General features: G+C 50.9%; 1 protein-coding gene and 1 long non-coding RNA gene across 16 annotated transcripts in view; one reads left to right on the top strand and one right to left on the bottom strand.

Annotated features, from left to right (window-relative positions):
• LOC143644830 (uncharacterized) overlaps nt 1-19,941 on the bottom strand; it is a 28,050-nt gene extending 8,109 nt beyond the window's left edge. Inside the window, exons 1-4 of one of the 5 annotated variants that reach the window (XR_013156895.1) lie at nt 19,842-19,941; nt 6,398-6,526; nt 937-1,026; nt 600-710 (exon numbers count right to left, since the gene is read on the bottom strand). This is a non-coding gene — a long non-coding RNA (uncharacterized LOC143644830). Of the gene's footprint in view, nt 1-599; nt 757-936; nt 1,027-6,397; nt 6,527-11,668; nt 11,836-19,841 lie in introns of those variants that run through there. The other 4 variants (XR_013156892.1, XR_013156893.1, XR_013156894.1 and 1 more) reach the window with 4 other exon arrangements.
• The window catches only part of WT1 (WT1 transcription factor), a 43,771-nt gene continuing 33,641 nt past the window's right edge, over nt 12,102-22,231 (top strand). For 4 of the 11 annotated variants that reach the window (XM_077114312.1, XM_077114311.1, XM_077114310.1 and 1 more), the window contains exons 1-3: nt 12,102-12,798; nt 18,406-18,528; nt 19,030-19,132. In XM_077114312.1, the coding sequence (XP_076970427.1) occupies nt 12,360-12,798; nt 18,406-18,528; nt 19,030-19,132 (665 nt within the window). In that variant the 5' untranslated portion in view covers nt 12,102-12,359. Of the gene's footprint in view, nt 12,799-16,407; nt 16,430-16,451; nt 16,639-18,405; nt 18,529-18,815; nt 18,906-19,029; nt 19,133-19,947; nt 20,145-20,177; nt 20,384-22,231 lie in introns of those variants that run through there. The other 7 variants (XM_077114318.1, XM_077114315.1, XM_077114319.1 and 4 more) reach the window with 5 other exon arrangements.

The raw sequence follows: 22,231 nt of genomic DNA, 5'->3' as shown, positions 1-22,231 counted from the left end.
GTGGCCTTGAGTCTCCGTGCATAGCACAGGGAGGAATGGAAGAGAATTCTTGGACCTGGTCTAAGCGAGTGCAGTTACAAGGACACTTCTTATGGCAGAACTTCCACGACCCACCTCGATTATGACCTGGTCTCATAGCATAGCCACCCAGTGAGCCACAGCTGAGCGCAAGGACTGGGCATCCCACTTCTGTGGCTGAGCCTGTCGTGTGACAGGTGGAGAGTGAGAGCTGTCGCTGAGAGGAGGTGCTCAGCTCCTATGGAGCTTGCCTCGGAGAAAGTTTCAAGTGAGGGTTCAAGGGGCTGCCGTTAACTAACTGAGTGACCTTGAGCAAGTCTTATGTCTTATCTGAAAAATGAGGGGTAGGATTAGCTGCTCTTTAAAGTCCCTTCCAATTCTAATCTGCTGTCAATGACCGACTCAATCTGAAGAAAAAATATACATCCTGGGCGAACCGAGTGATATTCAAGAAGGTACTGTGTTGAGTTAGGTAAAGGGATTCATGAAGAAGTGATAGACTCTTCTTGTCTCCCAAACAATTATTCGAGGCACAACATTTCTTTAAAAATGAAGAAGACCAGCTGTCTTGACATTCTCACCTTTGGGAAATGGTTCTGCTGATGGAATTCAGAAGGGAACCGTAGCCTCTTCAGTTCAGAGATGGATGATGGAAGCAGCTTTGGCATTATGTACCCCCATCTCAGCTCCATCTGCAGTACACATAATTAGAACTGCATTCAGTGTATCCAACTGCCCCTAAGAAATAAGGCAAAATTAACCTAACAGATGTTCACACTTATCCAACAATAACACTACACTGTGTTTATTTGGAGCACGATGAGATCGTTCGTGCTGATTTCAAGGTCCCAGTGCAAAATCCTGGATTTAGATCCTGTGGATTTATCACACCCACTGGGGGACATTGGCTTTACAAACCTCTGAATGGATTATCCTCTTCCATTAGAGTGGGCTCATCCTTTCCAAAAGATAACATCTTGTTTCTCTGGCCGGAATTTCACTCGACTTCTTTCAAAACACAATTTGTGAAAACAATGTGTGAGAACACATGACAATGCGAAGGGCTCAGTGGGAATACTGCAATAAATATGTCAGGTATATAGACTAGCTAGTGATATTTATTTGGTCCTTAAGAGGAAAGTATTGGAATGAGATAAATTACACTCATTTTTCAACATCTCAGATTTTTCCAGTAACATATATATGTTGGCAGACCTTAGTGGATTGTGCAAATTTATTTGTAAATCATCAAAGGAAAGCATAAAATCTATGTCTCCAGTCAAACGGATGGACGAGAAAACTGAATTGGGCAACAGCAATATTTTCCTACGCTAGCAGTAAACATGTCAGCATGGTGACGAGGGTTTTGTCCCATCTCCTGGCCGGGACTTTGAAGGGTGAGATGGCTCATATTGAGAGATCCAGCTTTGCAGTCCTTTCTCATAAAGCATTCCATGACTCAAGAAAGGACAATCTGAAGCATGACATAGAAAACTAGGTCAGAATAATATTTCTTAATGGAGATTCCTACAATGCTGTATTAATTACAGCAGTGGTTCAGAATTTTCTGTGCCTCGATAGGTTGTATTTTTAAATAAACAGGCACCCATTTATAAATTTAATGTGACATAAAACTGAGTGCCAAGGAATCCCTAATATGTAAGTGGTAAAAAAAAAAAAAAAAAAAGATGTGTGGGAGAGGGAACAAAATACGTGCATAGCCACATACACAACACAAGCCAGGGTTTGAAAAGATCATCTTTGTGAATATAAAAGTTAATGCTGCCTTTGATTTGTGGGGTTAAAAAAATACTAGCAATACTTAGAGATGCTGGAGCATAACATCAGAACAGAAACTCTTTGCCCTATCTCTGTGTTTACTCTCTGACTTTATTATAGCTCCACATGGGTTCTCCCTCTTTTTTCGCTAAACTCGTTTACCCACAATTCCCTTTGTGGGAGGCATCCCAGCATGTCCTGCCTCTTCTCACCTTCCCATTTCTGTTCCTTCCGTTTCTTGAGCCTGGGGAGAGCCATCCCTCAGCACCACTGGGGTGGAGGTAGGGAATCCTTTGAGATCTTGTTCAAGGTTCCCTCCTCCATGAGATTTGTTTTTTCTTTTTACTTCAGCTAGAAATGATGTCTCCATCCCTTCTCCTATGGACAGCACCCTATGGTTTCTCAACTGCAGTACTACAGACATTTCAGGCTGGGTAATTCTTTGTTGTCGTGTGCACTGTAGGATGTTTCCCACAATCTCTAGCCTCTACCTACTAAATTGCCTATAGGACACCCTCTCACTTCCAGCCGTGACAATCATAAACGTCTCCCCTGGGGGGCAAAACCGCCAGGTGAGAACTACTGCTTTAGGGTACACTTTCCCCAAACTGGGTTAGATTCCGGAAGTAAGCAGCAGCTCTTTAGCAGTGTGTTGGTTAATAAGCAACATTATTTAATGATTAACAAGTAAAAGATGTTCCTACACCAATAGGGAATTTCTGAAAATCACACATACAAATTCCTGAATCAGGCAGATGCCCAGAAAGCCTCCAAAAGGGACTTTTAATTATTACCTCTCTCCTCTTTACAGAGCTATAATTCCAACGTTATGCTTTTGGCTTTTCTGTGGATGGAAATATCAAATCACCATTCAGAGAATGTGTCTACGGTTTTTTTGTTTGTTTTTTCTTTTTTTTTTTTTGCATGGGCAGGTATCCGAAATCGAATCCAGGTCTCCAGTATGGCAGGCAAGAACTCTGTCTGCTAAGCCACCGTGGCATGCCCTGTTTCCACATCTTTTGAGATGTTACTGTTGAAGTCACTAACCATTGTCTGATGACATTAACAGAAAGGCCAGATTTCTCCTTAGAATTTAGTACTGGAATGGTTATCTCCTGAAAACCAACCTGGGTTTCTTTCTTCTATTGCATAATGAGAGGTATGTAACTGGTGGTATTTTCTCTTTTTGACTTGGTTGTCAGGGAACTCAGAGTTAAATTTTGGGCTCAATTATAGTAAATATACTCACCCTTTGATTTCTAATATTTACCCAATCATTTTTTCTTTCACCTAGCTCCACTTAAACTTCATGTTTTACCCTTTCTTTATTTGCTTTCTTAAAGGTTTTAATATAAAACAAAATTTTAAGAAGGCAGAGTCCTTATCTTTTACCATCAAAACCAGGACACTTCAGAGAGAGTAAAAGGGAGAAAATTAACCATTAAAACTGGAACAAGAGTTTAAACTGAGACTTTCCTGGGCACAATACAAATGGGGTGTCAATAATAAATGTAACAGATAACCACATTTCTTCAATTCCCAGGTTGGGGATAATTAACCTTAAATAGGTAATCAAAGTTAAGTTATGTGCTTCTTCTTTATTTTGTGTCACATCTGGTGATTAGAGTTTAATATTTATTATCTCTTGGGAAATTTTGTAATTAGCCTCTGTATCAGTAGAGAAAAATATCTTGGGTTTTCTGAAATGTATTTAATTTCTACCAAAGGGGAAGGAATCCTTTAGATCTGGAATAATGATCACAATAGAAGTTTCATTTGTTTGTGATTTGTGGAGACTTGAAATAAATGCACTATTGACGAGTATCAGATTTCTTCTGACTCTATCTTGTTTTTCCTAAGCAACTGCTCATAAACTTTTGTTAATACCTGGAACAGAAAGCTGATACTATGTTCATGCCTGTTTACAGAGCTATTAATAAATGCTATGTGGCAACTTCAGGAAGAGCTGCTCTCTCTATCCATTGTTAGAAACGGTTTACTACTTATAGTAAACACAGGAGATTAACAAAGTTCTTCCTATATGTTGGGTATTCTGCAAACAAACCCAATGAAAATAAGATTCACACTTGTTAAGCTAAAGAGTTGTAGTTAAAAGGGAAACCCATTGTCAAAGCCTTGATTGCAAAGTGTTTCCTATACGAAAAAGTGAGATTTCGGTGTGGTACAGGTGAGTTTAAAAGAAGACAAGCAGGATCCTGTGATAGTGGCTCAGCAGGCAGAGTTCTAGTCTGCCATGCTTGAGACCCGGGTTCGTTTCCCCGGTGCCTGCCCATGTTAAAGAAAAAAAAAAAAGATGAGAATTCGTTTCTGTGTGTGCTAAAAATGCAGGCTGTTTGCTGACTGATTGGTTTCTTGAAGTCAGATTTAATATTCTGTGATCAGACCAATGCAAAGTTCAATTACTAACATCTATTGATTTCCTACCACATGCCAGGTGTCACTTTGCATATATTGTTTTACTTTATTCTCAAGACAACTCTTGAGAGGTGGAGGCATCACTAACTCCATTTTAAAGCTATAAAAATTAAGGCTCAGAGAGAATAAGGAAGTCACCGAAAGTCACAGAAAAAATGTAACAGAGGGGGATTTAAACCTCGGACATCTGACCCCAAGATTCTGTACTTCTAGAATAAGAAACTGTCAATGTGAAAATATAAGGCTCAGCTCTGGGCCCAGGAAGATGGCCAGAGAAGGGTAACTTTTACGGCCAACACTTACATAGCATACATTCCATGCCAAGCATTGTTCCAAAAGTTTACCGGTATCATTTAATTCTCACAACTCTGTAAGTTGGTATTATGCCCATTTTGTAAATGAAGAAGCATAGAGCAAGAAATGTCCCCCGGGGCTTTAAATGGGTATATTCCTTTCCAGAGTTGGTTCACATGTGCCAGAGAATCATGATGGTCCTTTGCATTGTGTAACACTCTGCAGTTTTCAAGTCACTTCTTTTTTTTAAGTCACTGCTGTATTTCATTTCATTTTAATTGTCATCCTCATTTTACAGATAAGGATACTATAAAACGCAGTGCTGTAGTTATTTCCCTAAGGTTAGAATTCATGGCAGAGACAGGATTTGAGTCCAGGTGGGGTTTTTTGTTTTGTTTTGTTTTGAATAGAAAAGATTGGTTTAGTTTAAGCCATTGGTCATAAGAGGATATTATTTTTAAAAATGTTAGTTATTAAACATGCATTGCCTTTTTGTATTAGGATTTAGGGAAGGACACAGATGTATTCTATGTGTTCTTTCTTTCCTGTTAAGTTGCTTTAAGTAGCCAGTGGAATAACTTGAGAGTTGCAGAATCCCCTACCTAGCACCCAGGTGTTTTTATACCTAGCCCAGGATTCTTTGTTCTGGACCAATCTGCACACCTGGCACGTGGCTATAAGAACACTGCAATCCTAAATTTCTCAAGCTCATGTAAATCCACAGCCTTCTGCACCGAATAAAGGGAATATAAACTTGATTTTAAAGGAAAGGTCACATATTTCCAGGTACAGAGCCCAGGCGTAGGGCAAACGATTTCAATTTCCTTCAATATGGCAACAACTTTTTTAAGGTCAGACTTATTCACAACAGCTTCTTTTCCCTAACTGTCCCTAATCCAATAAGAACAAAGACTGCTGCCTTTCTTTAACCCACACAAATATCGATGCTAAATCTAGAATTTGTCAATTCATTAAAAAGAGGAAATCTATGTCTCAATAGTTAATGGCCACCATTTATGGAGTGCTCCCTATGGATTAAGAAATCCACATGCCTTACCTCATCTCCCAAGTGCAATAGCAACTATGTTATTTTTATTTTGAAGCAGAGAGAACTGAGTTTATGAGAAGTTAAGTAATTTGTGCAGGGTGGCTCAGCTTGTAATTACCCAAGTGGTGATTTTAACCAGCTCTAGCTAAACATCTGCATCAAGTCCAGCTATCCCAGAGGCAGACATCAGACCAAACATTCCAAATCCTTCACATTTCTTGCATCTGAACAGTAGGGTGGAATACTTGCTAAACGCACTAAGACGTGGCAGGGTGGGTAGAAGAAATGAAGGCTGTATGTTGCTTCCCACCCCCATCTCACCCTTACTTGTTCTGTAGTCCAGCAAATCTGATTCCTTCACAGCCGTTATAACGTCCTGAAAGCATCTGATTTGTATGCCAGCAATTTGTCTGTCATGCCTACTGGAATGTAAGTTCCATGAGAGCTGGACAGAGGCTGTCCTGTTAATTGATGAATTTCCTAGCCTGGCACAAAGTGCCAATAAATAGTTACGCATTGTGAATGAATGAGTGAATGAATGAATGAATGGCACCAGAAGGAGGTGGATACTCCTGCTGAAGAGAAAGGGAAACCATTCTTTTTATTTGGTGGACTCCTAGGGTTAAAAAAAAATGCTGCAGAACAATCATTTCTAAAAGGCAAACATGCCCCAATATGCCAAGATTTACAGAGACCCATGATTATGAGTTCACAAGGACTTGCTCCTTAAACATTTTGTCTGATTTTTGTCTTGGTAAACCCCGGCCAGGAATTTTGGCAATTCCTCTTCCCCACAGCCCTGGCCCTCTGCTCCCTGCTCACCTTTAGCACATCGTCTGCTGTCCACCAGCTTCACTCAGGCTCAGGTGGCGCTTTGCTAATGGCTCATCTGCTCTCTGTGTGCAGAGGCAGTGTCTTTCCTGACCAGATTTTTGTGAAGTTAAATCGACCCTTGGAGAAAAAAAAAATTCATTCTACAGAAAACAACACCTTTTGTTCTCCCTCTATCCATCTCCTCTTTTCTTACTCTGTTCCCCATCAAATACCTTCGTCCCCCAAAATTATCTACCTAAGACTCCAAATGCAAACTGTTGAAGTTTTTTCCTTCCTGACACTTTTTGAGCTACCGCAATGCTAATGAGGGGCTGGAAAGAATATCTCCTACCTCCCTCGCCCCTCCCCTGCCATATTCCTAACTGAACCTTTGTATATTTTTACAACATATTTTCAGTTTGAAAGATAATACCGATACCTCGTTTTATATGGACATTTATACACCAGGACCCCGACGAGGGGGCTGTCTTCATTGGAATACTTTATGGCTTAATACATCTTAATGATTTATATCTCGTTTTGTCTAAGCATTTATGCTAATAAATTTAACAGATTCCCCAGTACTGCCTGGTCCTTCATTTTCTTCTGGGGGTCAAAGTGAGAGGAAAATAGAGCAACGTGTTACTAAAGAAAGCAGAAATTGGCCCAACCGATTTAGAACACAAATAAAAGGATAACAAAATCTCCGATTACAGTTATGCTAGAACAGCAGTCAAAAAAAAAAGTTGCTAGATCTAAATAGATTTCTGTCATTATACTATTACTCAAAGGGGTAACCACAATAGTGACAGAATATTTAGCAAGCTAATTTACTGGGGAATATTTTGATCCTACATAATTACATCCAACACTGAGGAAAAAACTGATAACTATTAATCTGAGAACAGCCGGGAGAGTAAAAGGGGAAGAGATACAACCCAGTGTATAAAATATATTCCCTTATCTTCCATAAGTTTTTTTTTTTTAAGCAAAAGAAATACTTGGAAAAAATTTTCTAAGAGGGAATAGATTTTAAGATTGTGTGGGGAATTTTTTTTTTTTTTTACAGGTGCAGAGTAAGTCAGTTTTTTCGTCCTTCCCATTTTTTTCCCTGTTGTTTGCAAAGTTGAATCTGGGGTCAGGAGTTCTAATTGTAACCTCAGACTGGAATTCCAGATGGTGCGTTTAGGAGTAGAAGCAACTCTCAGTTCATCAATTTCATGGGCCTAAGTATCTACTCTGGCCACGGCCGGGCCTCCAGCCCCACTGTGGCATTAATGCAGAACAAATTGAGACATATCCTCTATATAATTAGTTCCAGAATTTAAAAAGATTTACGGTATAATTAGAGAGGCAGCGCTGCGGAATCCTTTCACTGAGGACTCCGGGAGCTCGGGGATCCGGCTTGCGTTGGCATCAGAACCGACCGGTAACCCGGGCGGCTCCAGGCACGGCGCGCTGGGGGAGAAAAGGGGGAATTTGCGCGGCGTTCCCTCCAGTGCACGGCGGTTCCCGGGACCCCAAAACGAGTCAGAGAACAGAACTCCAACCGCAGATGGAGGGGTTGGTCATATATATAAATATATGTATATATAAAAGATCGAGTTCATTGTCAAACAAGCTGAGGAAGACGGGAGTGGGCTAGGACAAAAGATCCCTACCTTGCTCTTTTTATTAAATTTTTAATTTAAAGAAAGAGAAAACAAAAAACTGGGAATTCTACAGTGAAGCTCGTGGCTGGTAACCATCCTAAGCGCCTGCTGGGTGGCCCGAGGTGGGCAGATTCTAAGAGCTGAAATTGGTGGGGAAGGAGCCGCAGATGTCCGGCCGTTTGTTCTGGGCGTTGGGATCCGGGCGCAGGTCCTCGGGCGAGGACCTAGCGGAGCGCCTGTTCCTCCCGGGAGGCGGGCTGTCGAGAGGTCGGGCCACTCCTGATCAAGGGCCTCTGCGGCCCAGAGCCCTGGCCCTTGACAGATCGCAGCGCTTCAGCGTGTTTATTCAGATGTCTGTGGCCTCAGGGTGACGCTGGAGCGCGGCCCCGGCGTGCGCGCTGGTCCCTGGGGCCCCTGCGGCCCAACTCCGCGCTCCGCTGTCGGTGCCGGTTGAAAAAACCGGTCCCGGGGGTCGAGAGACCTCAGTGCCGCTTCCCCCCAGCCGCGATTTTTTGATCTTGCGATAATTACATGCACCTTCCAGGCGGGGATGCGCTTTACTCTTGTACCAAAGCCGCACAGGTTTCCAGCATCTTTCCTTTCCTCCTCACTCCTTTCTTTACCCCCACCCTAGAGAGGCAAAGGGGTCGTGGCAAAGCCTCGAGGGAGACCCGAGTTTCAGCTCGGTTCTTCCATAAACTGCCATGTATCCTTGTATTATATGCTAACAAAAATTGCAAAGTTTTTTCAGCTCTCAGGCCAACACCATTCTCTTATCTAATCCTCAACTCCTATCTAATCCTCACTAGGGTCCCATGAGCTCGTCTGACCCATAAGGAAACCGAGTCTCTGAAAGGCTAAGGAACTCGTCTAGGTTCACAGCCCTTGTTAAAGTAGGTTCACAGCCCTTGTTAAAGTGGCGGAGCCGAGATTTCATTTTCTGGCCCCCAATTCCTTGTTCGTAACCACTGCGCCCCGCAGTTCGCCTTTCCTCCCCTGCCGGGGCCTCGTTTCTTTCTCTGTAGAAAGGGAGCTGAATCTCTAGGTCTGACTTTTGGTGATTTAGACTGGTATTCCTTTGGCCATGAGTCTCGGCGCTGACGATGTGGGAAGGGGGGTGAAAGAGGGGAGCCACCAGCTCTCTGCAGCCTTCATTTCCCTGAGACCTTGGGCCGGCCTCGAACTGCAGGAGGAGCAGGAGAGCGCCTGCCGGCCGGGGCCCGCCGAGGATGCGGCCTCCTCCTGCTGAGGCTCTGGGCCTCTTGGCCCAACTCGGGGTGCCGAGAACAGGGTGGCCGGTGCGTCGGCCTGGGTAACCATTCGGCTCCCGCAGAGTACGTAGCCAGGAGAGGGAGGAGAGGAGGGGAAGGGGGTATGGGGCCCTTGAGACACGGGGGTCTGCGGGTGCCATCCAGGACACCGTGCCAGAGCGCAATGTGTGTGTATATGTGTGTGTTGGGGGGGGATGCCTCAGAGGTCTCGGTACAGGTCCCGGGGCCCTCAACGGCGGGGTGTCTGATTTGCAGCACTTACCTCTCTGCCGGGTCAGTTGGAGGGAACTCCTCTCACCGCTCTGCACCGCAAGACTCGGAGAGGGGGCACCAGGGGGTTGTAATGGGAATCGCACCACTATGCTAACCCACCACAGGGCATTTCAGGAAACCAGTGGTGGAGCAGTGAGCGAGTCTCAAATTTGTCGGTCTGCCCTTTCCTCCCACCTCCGCACCCGCTTCCCCGGGCAAACCTTTTTTTTTTTTATTTTTTAACTTAAAAGCAGAGATGTAAGCGCATTTGTCCTTCGTGGGATCCCAAACCACAAAGACTCACATTTCAACCAGTCCCTCCAAATATCCTCCCCCAAGACAAAACTTGCAAAAGACTGCTAAAAAAAGAATTTCATTCTTTTCGTTTAGAAATGGAAATCTCTGGCTTTTCGGAAAGGAACCCCTTTGCTTCGTAGCGCCTGAGTCCTAGTTAAGAAAAACGAGTTCCAAGTAGAAATAGAAGAGAGGTGGGGGCTGGGGCGCTCTAGGGCTACTTGCCTGAGACAAGTTCTCTCCGGGGGTCTTTTTCCATCACAAAGACCAAACGCACTTGCCCTCTGCCCAGCCCTAGAGCTCTGCAACAGGTTCAGGGATGGGGCGTGCAGGAGAGCAGTCGACTCTCTCCATAGAGTGCAGGGGAAAGAAAAAGAAACCTGAATCAAGAGCCTCTTCCATTTCTTTAAATAATAATAATGTTTCTGCGTGGAGATGTGGCAAAGTCAAGCACCGTAAGTAGCGCAGGGAGGTGTCCACGACCGCGAAGGTGGCTGAGGGAGCAGCGGGCAGCGCATGCTCCCAATCTTTGCCCTCAGGGTCTCCTGACAGGCGATCCCAAAAGTTGGGAATTGCGGACAGCGCGGACGTCCTAAACCCGCACACGCTGGGTGCCCGCAGCCGGAACTCACAGCGACTGCGTTTAGCGAGTGCAAATTAAAACCAAAGCTTACGAAATGGAGAGTAAGTAAAGCTTTATCAACGCGTAGTGTCTTCGTGAAACTGCATCTACCTTGATGCTTCACGGGACCCTGGCTGGAAAGCTGCGGGCCTCATCCCCGGCTCGCCCGGTGCCCAGGACCCAGGGCAACCCGCCGCCTCCCGCCCTGGGCGCCTTGCCGTCCCAGTTTGAGCCCTTTGGGCCACCAGGCGCCGCTGGGCGTTTCCCGCGCCCCTGAAATGCACATCACTCGGGAGTCCCGGCGCTTCTCCTCATCTATGGGCCTTCCGCCTTATCCTCGATAGATCCTGTGGGGCGCGGAGCCAGGCGGAGAGAGGAGAGGATTTGGCTGGGGTCCACTCGGGGAGCTCCCAGCCGACACTGCCTCGCGGCGTGGGCCGAAGGACGCGCTCCCTACCCGGCTCCTCCAGCCGCCTTTCTGGGCTGCGCTTCCCCGCGGACCGCTGCGCGCCGAGGGTGGTACCCCCGCCGGGGAGCAAGGCAGAGCTTGGCACGAGCGGCGCCAGGAGCCCCTCTCTCTCCATCTCCACCTCCGACAGGGTGCTAGGATGCTCCGGCAGGCTCCGGGCCTTTCCCCAAGGGTATTCTTACCCCCTCGCCCCCCAAACTAGCCACTGTTTCTCCCGAGCTTCACCGTGGAAGAATCAGATACTCTGCACTAGGAAGGGCGATTAACGTGGCTGACACGGATTTTTAGATAGGTAGGAACCCCCTTCCTCTAGGTACAAACCTCATCAGGTAGCCAGTTACCAGACAACTACCAACTACCATGCCTGGCTTATTACAACAGATGCAACTTCTCGAGGCCACCAATCTGGGGCACGTTCGTCTCGAATCCCGGGCCTCCGGAATCCACAAAGGGCCTATACCAACCCCCCCAACCTCCGCACCCCATGACCCCCAAATTATGGCCACCACTCTAGCCTGTCGGCTCTGGAAGCAGGAACCGGATTCCTAGGCGCAGAGAAAGGGCATCTGCGATTTATAAGTCCAGGCAAGTTTTCTGTGCTTAACCCAAGTTCCCGCCCTAGCCGAGGCTACCTGCCCCTCCCTCCAGCCCGCCCTCTCAGGTTAACACCCCCATCCCCACCCCTTCGCACTTGAGTGCAAAGTGGACACGAACTCTCACCTGGAGGGACTCACCAGTGCCTCGAGGCATCCACACTCGCGAAATCTTAAAGAGGGGGCGGGGGGGATGCACCCCACAAGCTAGCTGAGTGCGTGTGGCGGGTGGAAGGAGAGGAGGGTGCCTCTGAGAGAGACGGCCCCTCAGGCCCGCCTCCAACCCCCGCTGCGAGGGCGCCCCCCCCCCCCCAAGGAGCGGCGCGCGCTGCCTAGCCCGGCTGGGGCTGCGGTGTGAATGGAGCGGCGGAGACTCCTGGCTCCTCCTCCGCCGCCGCCGGCCCCTCTTATTTGAGCTTTGGGAAGCTGGGGGCAGCCAGGCAGCTGGGGTAAGGAGTTCAAGGCAGCACCCACACCCGGGGGCTCTCCGCAACCCGACTGTCTGCTCCCCCCTTTTCCCTTCCCGCCCTCCCTCCCACCCACCTTTCAGAGCCGGGACGCCAGTCCCAGCGGCCAGGCCCCGCTGCTCCTCTCCGCGATCCTGGACTTCCTCCCGCCGCGGGAGCCGGCTTCCACGTGTGCCCCGGAGCCCGCATCCCGGCACGCGCTCGGGATCCGGGTGCCTTCAGCAGCTGGAGCAGCCGGGGACACGCGGCTCGGGCTGCGGCATCTGGGCCAAGTTCACCGCGGCCGCGTCGAGCACAGAGCGTGGGCAGGACCGGAGGAGCCGCGGGGCGCCCGGGACTGAGCCGCAGCAAATGGGCTCCGACGTGCGGGACCTGAATGCGTTGCTGCCAGCGGTCCCTTCGCTGGGTACCGGCGGCGGCTGCGCCCTGCCTGTGAGCGGCGCCGCGCAGTGGGCGCCGGTGCTGGACTTCGCGCCCCCGGGCGCCTCGGCTTACGGTTCGCTGGGCGGTCCCGCGCCGCCGCCGGCTCCTCCGCCGCCGCCGCCGCCGCCTCACTCCTTCATCAAACAGGAGCCGACCTGGGGCGGCGCGGAGCCGCACGAGGAGCAGTGCTTGAGCGCCTTCACCGTCCATTTCTCCGGCCAATTCACCGGCACAGCCGGAGCCTGTCGCTACGGACCCTTCGGTCCTCCTCCGCCCAGCCAGGCGTCGTCCGGGCAGGGCAGGATGTTCCCCAACGCGCCCTACCTGCCCAGCTGCCTCGAGAGCCAGCCCGCTATTCGCAACCAGGGTAAGTAGCCCGGGGAGCGCCCCCTACACGCGGGGCGGTGGCGCCGGGGCTCTCACGGAGTGCAGGCTCTTCTTTCTCGTGCCTCTTCTCTCCCTGATCTTAGCTTTTACTCGGCTGTCCGGCCAAGGTCTAGGAAGCAGCGGCCGGGAAGACGAGGCGATGCCCTGAGAAGGGACCATACGCCGGCATCGGCTTCCGACGCTTTCCACCTCCCGACGCCTTCCACCTCCGGGAAGGGCGGGAATCGGACTGTTCGCATGAGCCGGGAGGTCCTCGCCCCTAAAGCTCCATGAGACTCCCGGATTTCGAGTTCCTTCGGGAGTGGGGAAGGGGGAACCGTTGCAGTCTCAAGCTCTGCCTCGGGAAGAGGATTTTGTTGTCCAGGGAACCACCAAATTGTCACTAGGCACTGGGCATCGTAGACGTCCAGACGGGGGTTTCGGAGTGGGTCTCCTACAGCATGAGCTGCCTACGCTACGCTGGGATGTCCAGACTTTACAGCGCAATATGATATTGCACACAGTAGGAACACAAGTACCAAGTTGGGGGGGGAGGGTAAGTAAATGAACGGGCTAGCAACTAAATAGTGATTTTCCTGAAACTGTGTCCGAGTCCACTTACGGTTCCAGGATATGGAAGTGTAGAACTGGGGCTCTCCTGAATTCCTGCCCAGGCGCGCGTGGGGGCAGTCTCCTGGGATGGGAAAAAAACAGTTTATCCGATTCTGTGCTATATAGGGGGCCGGGTTCTACCCGAAGCAGTGGTATGAAGCCTGAACATGGGCCTGCCTTTCAGCGCGGCTTGGAAATCCCCTCCTGGCTTACACGCGGGGCTCAGGGGAAAGAATTTTGCAGGGTCTGGGAGTAGACAAGGACAGGTTTATTTGCGGTGTTCAGGAAAAGTACAACGAGAGACATGAACCATTGTTTTCTCCTATCACTCTGGCGCCTGCACTTCTCTCCTTTCTGGCGGCCAGAGCGGAACCAAGCGGTTCCGGAATCTCAAGCCCCTATAGTTTGGTCCCTAAATTTATTTTAATTGAATTTCGTTGAGATCTTTTAAGCCAATTCGGTTTGACTTGCTGTCTTAGGAAATGTTTTGCTAACACAGTGATGGGGAACTTTTCCTGAAGCAAAACTTCTCACGGGCCTAGGAACTAAGATTTTTCTGGAACGCCTGGGCTGGTTGGGACGGAGTATGTATGGTTTGCAAGAGGTGCTGGGGCGCCCGGGCTCGGAAGAAGGGCTCTGTGCACCTGGCCGACCGAGGCCCAGGCGAAACCGAAACCATCCTCCCCTTTTCCACCCGGCAAGAACCTGGGGCCTAGCCAAGGAGTTCTTAACTCTTGGGCCTTCAGAAATAAAGTGTTTTGTACTTAAGGGAATTGGAACAGCTTAGTGCCCATTGATCGCAGAATGCTGCATGGTCTGGAGGCTCCTGTTTTCGGATCGTGTCACTTCTAATTGGCAGGCTGGTGTTTCGTTTGGCGATTTCTCCAGGTCCCAGTTTGCGGAGCTGTAAGAGGAGGGCCGAGATGGGCGACCTGGAGGTCGGTCCAGCCTGAAATTCTGCATTGGAGAAGCGGAAATGCAACTTATCAAGGGTTCTGGGTTCTAAATACTGAACTCGCCAGCCCACCTAAACATGACTGGGCCAGAAATAGTGCAACTGGCCAGTATGTGGTTGCCTGCTGGTTAGAGAGGCCTAAGAAGCCATTTATGTTCCTGGGGCCCAAAATCTACTGCATCATTATCTTTGATTTGAGTCCATCTAGATTGGGCAGGGGCTTATGGAACCTGGGCTTGGTGGCTTGGCTTTGAGTCCAACGTTCTGCAGGGCAGACATGTCTGGTGCTCGGGGTCCGGACACCTATGCCAGGCTGTAGGTGTTGCAGCCAGCCAGGACTACACTGAGGGAAAAATGCCAATTCTTCTTCAGTAAACAGACCAAGTTGCCCCAGAGAAAAAGAAAGTTGGGGGCAAGAGAGCCAGAAAGGAGGTGTGGACGAACTCCTACCCCAGGGAAAGGCCAAAGGGGAACCTACTACCCCAAACACGGGCAGTAGTTGAGAGGCGAGCTGTGGCCTCTGGTCTTGGCTTTCTCCCACAATAGTAACATTAATGGGTTGAATATGCCCAGCCCTTGGAGTTCACTCAGTTGAGCTGGGGTGTGGGATGTAAGAAGCCGCTGCAGCCCCAACATGGGCAACCAGGACAGGCTCTCGAGGTCCCTGAATTCCGGGTTTATTCTTTTGATTTCTGGGGTTCCTTCGGCTCCCCCAGGAATATATGGCCAGGCCAAACCTCCTGGAGTTCAGGATTCTGAGCCCTGTTGAGCTTGGGCTGAGAGAACCAAAGGCGTCAGCCCCCTAGGAAAAGTGTGGTGATGGCCATCCACGGATTTCGGCTGAGCTCCAGAGAATAATTGGAGCTTTTTCTGGATCCCTGTCTCCAGGCAGGGGGGTCTAGACATAGCTAACAGGAGGACTCTTAAAATATTATCACAGACATTCTGCCATTACTTCCATGTATTAACTCAGCAGCATTTATTGAGGGCTTCTCTGTGTCAGCCACTGTGTGGGGGTGCTGGGGGGTTGAATATTAAGACAATTAATATACCTTCAGAGCCTTTGCAGGAAGCTCACAGTCTGACAATGGAGGCATGCTTTATTCTTGGATAAGGAAATTGAGGCACTAAGAGATTAGGTGTGCAGAGCTGGAACTTGAACCCAGACCACTCTAGGCATTCTATTTCTATCTCCTTTTCCAGGGATCTTGGCTCCACTGTCAAAATGTACTTCCTCCACCCCCATGGCTGTCCTCACTGTTGCCAATGTATGAGAGCTGGGGGTTTTCAGGCCAAAAGAGGGCAGGACATGGGCAGCCCCAGACTAAATGAGAAACCTGGGGAAGGGGGAAAAATCGATTTCTTGGAAGCAGCCCTCAGTCCCCTATCCCTCCTGGCGTGCAGAACCGTGGCGCACGACGAGGTGTGGGTTATCACCAGGCCACCCAGAATCAGGCGGGGAGACCAGTTAGGCCTGAGGGATAGATAGGGCCACCCCCTCGGGGGGTATGGGGGAGGGTATTCGTTTGGGCACAGATTTCCCTTGACCGTGCTGCAGCTGCCGAGTCATTTTCAGGCGTCGTTCCCTTTTCCTTCTAAGCACCTTCCTGGCCGAGCCTGCTGTCCACGCACTCCCCAGGCCGCCTCGGGCCGTGCGGGGCCAGGCGGATCCCGGGCTCCTCCGCCGCGGCGGGCGGGGGAGGAGGCGCAGAAGCATTCTCCGCGCGGTCAAGGTTGTACTCCCCTCCTGGGCCCGGGGCTGACCGTGGGAAAGGCGTTACCTTGGCCGCTGGAGCCTGGCTCTGCAAAACTTGGGCAAGTTGCCTTTGACCATGCTGCCCCTTCTTGCAGGCAGTGATCCCTCCCGCGCTACCCCCGCCTGGAGCTCTCCAAGCCCGGGCCCGGGTACAGCGCGCTCTAATCAGTCCCGCGTCCGATAAGCTTCTAATTAAAAGAACCTCCCTTCTCCCGGCAGGCGCCTTCACCACTGCCCCTCCCGGGGGACCTGAGGAGGGGGGTGGGGTGCGCCCGTTGGAGGCTGGCCCCTGCCCGCCGGGTTCCACAGGTCCTGTCTGGGAGGGGGGCTTGGGATCCTCTCCCGGCCCGGCAGCGTTGGGTCAGCGTTCTGGGGCGCTGAGGCTTCGGGGTGGGCGCGCCAGCTGCAGCCGGGGACCCGCGGCCCTTGCTGCCCACGGAGTACCGGCGGAGCCCGCCTCTGAGGATCGCGCGGTGGCCCGGGCCACTGCCTGCTCATCGCCTCAGGAATGGAGAAGGGTTCGTTTAAAGACTGTTGCGTTGTCGTTTCTATTTCCCTTTCCCTTTATTTGAAAATTGGGCTTTCAGAAATTCGGCCTTCACTCTGGGCAAAATTCGGTGCCCGGAGTCAAATTTCGTTTGTAAGCTATCCGTAGGCCTCAGTCAGGGCCGGGCCTCCGCTCCCCAAAGGAAGTCACTGCAGGACCCCAGGCGTGCTCACAGACGCCTGACAACTGACGGGGCGCGGGTTATCTTCGCCCACTTAGCGGGCGAGAAAGGGAGGCCCTCGGGGTCGCGCAGATTATAAAAGGCTTCGGCTTCTTGCAAAGTCGCCAGCCTGCGGCGCTGAGTGCGGTGCAGGAAATCTGGCCTTCCTTGAAGGATCCGTGTAATTACAACCTTCTCGCACCCGCGCACCACACTCCAGGTGGTGTCTCCATTGCCCAGGGGTAGGAAGTAGAAGTGTGTGTGTGTGTGTGTGTGTGTGTGTGTGTGCAAGTGTGTTTTGAAGATGGGGGATGGGTCACGGCCTCTTTCCTTCATCTGGGCTGTCTTTGCGGACACTTGTTACAGACCTTTAATCGTGCCTGGCACAGGAATGGGGACGGTCTTACTCTCCTTATAACTGGTCGGGGTTTAGAACCCAACGTGGTGGCTGGGCCAGGGGCGCCGGGGCTGGCGCGGTGGCCGATGTGCAGGAAACTGGTGTTAGCGCCAGGACCACTGTCCTTGGCCACTTTGCCTGGACCTCGGGCCAGAGACCCCATAGCCTGCACGTGGGAGGAGGGGACCTCACTCTTGGGTTCAAGGTCCTAGGACCAATTCTTATGTTTTAGTCCAATGATGTTTACTAACTCCCACCCCCAAAGCTGGCATTATGTTTAAAGCATTTTAATAACAATAGTCGGAATAGGAGACTATGTCTTTCTAGTTGACACACTACTCCCCCCCCCCCCCACCTTCTGAGAGATGTAGAAGAACACGGATGATCTTGTCCTCGTTTATTTCTTTTTGGTAGGGAAACTGAGGCAGAGTGCCTGTGCACTGCCATTGAGGGAAAAGAAAGTAATTGCCGGGTCAGAGGCCTGAAGAAGGCTGCCCACCCAGTAGGTACTAGTCGGACCCATAGACGCGAGGTGGTTTCGGAGCAGTGAAAAGGAGAGGCGGGCAGGCCCAGGTGGAAGGGCCCTGTCTTTTTCCCTCTCTCCCCAAGGCCTCGGGTGTCGTGGTGAGGGGCGCGCAGCCCCAGACAGATAACATTACTCGGTAATTACTCTCCCCCATTTAAAGCCCAGGTTTTAAACTGGCTCTGAGGAATTACTGAAAGTTCGTGCGCGGGTCCCTGATTTATGGTTCAGAGTCAGCGCGAGGTCAGCAGAGCAGATTCATTTCGCTCGCCCGCCCTGCCCCGGCGCGAGAGCCGCGGTATTTGCTTTTTTTGGGGGTGGGGGGGTGGGGACGACGACTTTCTCCTTCCAGCGGGCGGCGGGTTTTAATCTTAACTTGCCGTGGGTCCAGGGAACAAGTGGCAGACACCGTGGAAGAGGGCGGCGAAAATGAACTGGGAAACGACGGGGAGGTCAGAGTTCCTTTCGGGAGAGGGCGGGGAGTCGGTCCCGGGCTTGGCCCGGGTTTCCCGCCGAAAGCCCTGGAGGCTGGTGGGGCCGAGTAACCCGAGGCTGGGGATCCGAATAGGGGGGTGCGGCACAGCCCCTTCCGGATTCTGGTTCGTTCCAGTTTCCCCGAGAACCCCTCTGACTCTGCTTCTTTCTGCCGTCTCCGCAGGGTACAGCACTGTCACCTTCGACGGGACACCCAGCTATGGCCATACGCCCTCGCACCACGCGGCGCAGTTCCCCAACCACTCCTTCAAGCACGAGGATCCCATGGGTCAGCAGGGCTCTCTGGGTAAGGGGGTTCCTCCTCCCCTTCTTCCACGTTATCCGACCCCCCCCCCCCCGCCCGAATTTCAGTTTTGAGCAAATTGAGAACGAGAGAAGAGGACATCTAAAGAGGGTCCTTAGAAATAATGAGCCCAGTCCCCCGCCATTTAAAAGACCAGACGAAGTTTGCCCCACCCCACGCTCCAAGTCCGCAGTGTGTTAGGGACGGCGACACTCGACTAAGTTCCCGAATACTGAGTCCCGGCTTTTCGGCGCACCGGCGGTGACGCAGCTCAGGGAATGTAAAGTGAAAAGCTTTGCTCATCTCGACCTCGACGTACTCGCTCTGCCTACCGTGACATCCTAGTCCCCAAGTGCCCCCCTGCGCAGCCTCAGTGCCGGGTCCGTGATGTTGACCTCCCCTACCCCAGTCGCCGCCTCCCCACTCCCCCACCCGCGCCCCGCCGCTTCGCACTCGGGGGGGGGTTAAGGCGTGCTCACTCTGCGCACTTGGCTCTCTCTGCAGGCGAGCAGCAGTACTCCGTGCCGCCCCCAGTCTATGGCTGCCACACCCCCACCGACACCTGCACCGGCAGCCAAGCCCTGCTGCTGAGGACGCCCTACAGCAGGTAGGGAAATGCTCAGCACGGGGTGGGAGTCCCGGGACCCGGGAGGGGACGCGCGAGCCGGCGGCTGAGGGAACGTCAGACCAGGAGCAGCCCGAACTGCAGGCCCACAGCGCCCTGGAGTCATAGGGCGCCTCTGGCCCACCGGCTACTTAAAAGCAAATTAAGGCAGATACTCTCCAGGTTCCGACTTGAAAGAAGTTGGTTTCCAAGTCTCCTGCTTGTTTTCACGTTGAATGAATTAGGCCGTTTACAGTTGGGAGTTGAAGACCGATGGGCGCTTTGAGACATTGAAGAAGCATTTTTAAGGAGGTTTAAAAAAAATTTAGCTTCTTCAAGATCAAGTATTAAACACGGAATTCTCTCCCACCACACTCGTTCTTCTAGTTCCTCAAACCTCTCCTCGCCCACCGGCCACGCAGGCCATGCTTTCTTGGGTCTAGTCCGAGGGCGCGTACCCTCCAGCCAGAGCCTTCTTTCCCTCTTGTCGCAGTGCTTTGCGGGCGCCGTTCCCAGCGTCTCTACTCTGGGTGTGCGGGACCAGGGACTGTGTGCGGGACGTGGGCGGGTCGCCTTGCGGGGCGACTACTCCAGCCTTTGCGGATCCTTCTTCCTGTTCGCGGGAGGCGGAAAACCAGCTTCTTTTCCCTGAGTCCCTTCTTCCTTCTCTCGGCTCTCTTTGCCTCCTCCACCTTCTCTCCCCCAAACTTACTCTTCAACTTTTGGTGAACTTGGCCAGCGTCCCGCGCCTGCGATAGTGTTGCCTGGTAACCGCAGAGCGCACACCCGCCCGCGCCGGCGGGAAGGTGGGGTGGGGCGGGGTGGGGTGGGGGGAAGTGGCGGCGCGCGGCCCTTGCCGCTTTTCCATTGGGCGCGCATTGCGTCATTGCTCCCCACCCCCACCCCGGGGGTGCTGCGCGGATCCAGAAGCTAACCGCCCCAAACCCATCCTCATCCCCCCTCCCTGCCCCTGCGCGGGGACCCGGGGCTGACGTCAAGGGAAGGAGGCAGTGAGGTAATGAAGGAAGGAAAAGCGCCTGCCTTGGGAGATTGGGTGGGGGAATGGCTGCGCCTGGGGGTCCTCCCGTCCCTCAGGTGGAGGAGGGGCAGGATCCTTCACTCTCGAGGCCACAGGGGCCCTTCCCAGTGTCTCTACTGGGTTTATGGGACTGAGCCTGGGACTGGTCTGATTTTCCCATCCGCGCGCTTTTCTTTCCGAAGCCCCTTGGAGAAGTACAGGACCACATCTCTTCTGTGTGCAAACTTTAGAAACCTTTCTATTTGGTCTGAAAATCCGGCAGGTCTAATCCGATCTCGAATTTGGGGCTACCTTTTTATGGGGGGAGAAGTAAAAAAAATGCACGCAGGTTTTCTGTAGCTGGAGCTGGTCACACCCTGCGCCTATCTCCTTTCCCAACTAGACGGCAGTTCTGATCCGCAGGCATGGCGTTGTGTCCCAAGCCCGCCATGTCTGCGGTTCCCCTCAGTGGGGAAACTTTCTGGAATGGGTGCAGGGCTCCAGAGCCCCTTTTTCTGCTCGGAACTTCCCTCCCCCCGCAAAACTGCGGTAACCCGGCATTGACATCCTTCTTGAGCAGCTGTACCCGACTGTGGCCAGGTGTCCAGTGCTATCATTGCAGCTGCCATGGGGGCTGCATTTGGAACGGTTCCCGTGGTTAGCCCGCCCCTCTCCCCTTCACTTCTTGTGGACTCAGCTGGGGTCTCACCCCAGGCAGAGAGGAAGACCTTGATGTAGGAAGTTAGGCCCCAGTATCACCTTGGGAGCAGGGCTGTTGGGGATCTGCTGCAGAGGGGGCTGCACACTTTCCTTATTTCTCTTTCTCCTAAGCTTAGACCCATGGGGAAGACACTGGGAAGGGGTCTGCCAGGGGCTGAGCAGCCCAGAGAGAAAAGGAGCCTGGGATAGAGAGATCACAATCAGTGATTTAATAGTAATATTCTAAGCCTTGAGTTTCAGTAGTGGGTTTTGACCAAGGATTTTGTAGTTGCTGTGCAGGTAGAAAAATTCACTTGGATTGTATTCTGTACCAAAAACTTCACATTTTCTAATTCAGCTTGGAATTGGCCATTGTATACAGCCGTTTTGTCGATTCATCTTTCAGAGGTATTTGCTTATCCTTTCCTCCTGTGTATTTCTGGAACTTTGTTTGGCCCTATTGTTTTTACATGGATGGCATTAAAATATCATTTTCCCTAGTTACAACAGATTAAAGTAGTAACATCTTCTGAGAAAGAACTTGTGATCCCTGTAGAAAAGAACTTGCTCCCTTGACTTTTGTATTCTGAGTCTTTGAAGTTTCATGCAGCCTTCATTCACATTTCTAATTACTTTTCAAAAACCATATACCTCACCTGCAGTAATGAAGGTAAGCAAATATAGATGTTTTACAGTTGAGTCTGTACATCAGCATTACTGCAGTTATATAGTTTCCTTTTCCCTTATTCCTAAAAAAGGTTTGAAAGAATATTTAAGTGCCTTTAAATATAATGTCTGAAAAAGTGTAGAAAATGCCATGAAACTTGTAATTCCTTAATGGCTTAGCCTTTAGATTTTAGATATTTGGTGGTCCTTCTACTAGTCCCTGATTCCATTCCCTTTTCTGTTTAAAACTGAGACTGAAAGGTTTGTTTGTATTTTGTTTGTCTCCTTGCATTTGACTCCCTGAGGCAACCTGCCCAGCTTCTTCTCTTCTCCGCCCTCCCCTCACCAAGCCTGTCTCTTTCCAATCTTGTGATCTAGTCTTCCTTCCCAGCCTGAAATAAAGTTAGTACCCATACTAACATTAAATGAGCACTGTACAGAATGCATTTGCTTTAAGAAGTTCTCGAAATTCCAGCTCTCTCCTTGTTCCCTGCACAGTTATTCCCCTCCCCCCTCAGGTAACCGATCTGAAGAGTTGCAGCTGCACACATTTGTATGTGGATGTGAACAGCAATGAATAGAAGATTCTCCAGACAGCTTATGGGAAATGACAGGAGGTGTTTTTTTTTCCCATCCTCTCTGCTCCCTCCCACCTTTAATTAAAGGTGGGCAGAATTGTGCCACAGGTCACAAGGCTTCTGATACCGGTTGGTGGCCCT

This window comes from Tamandua tetradactyla, chromosome 8 (genome assembly GCF_023851605.1).
Source record: "Tamandua tetradactyla isolate mTamTet1 chromosome 8, mTamTet1.pri, whole genome shotgun sequence".
Taxonomy (NCBI): Eukaryota; Metazoa; Chordata; class Mammalia; order Pilosa; family Myrmecophagidae; genus Tamandua; species Tamandua tetradactyla.
The sequence above is the reverse complement of the archived record's forward strand: the minus strand, read 5'-3'. Positions and strand labels throughout refer to the sequence as shown.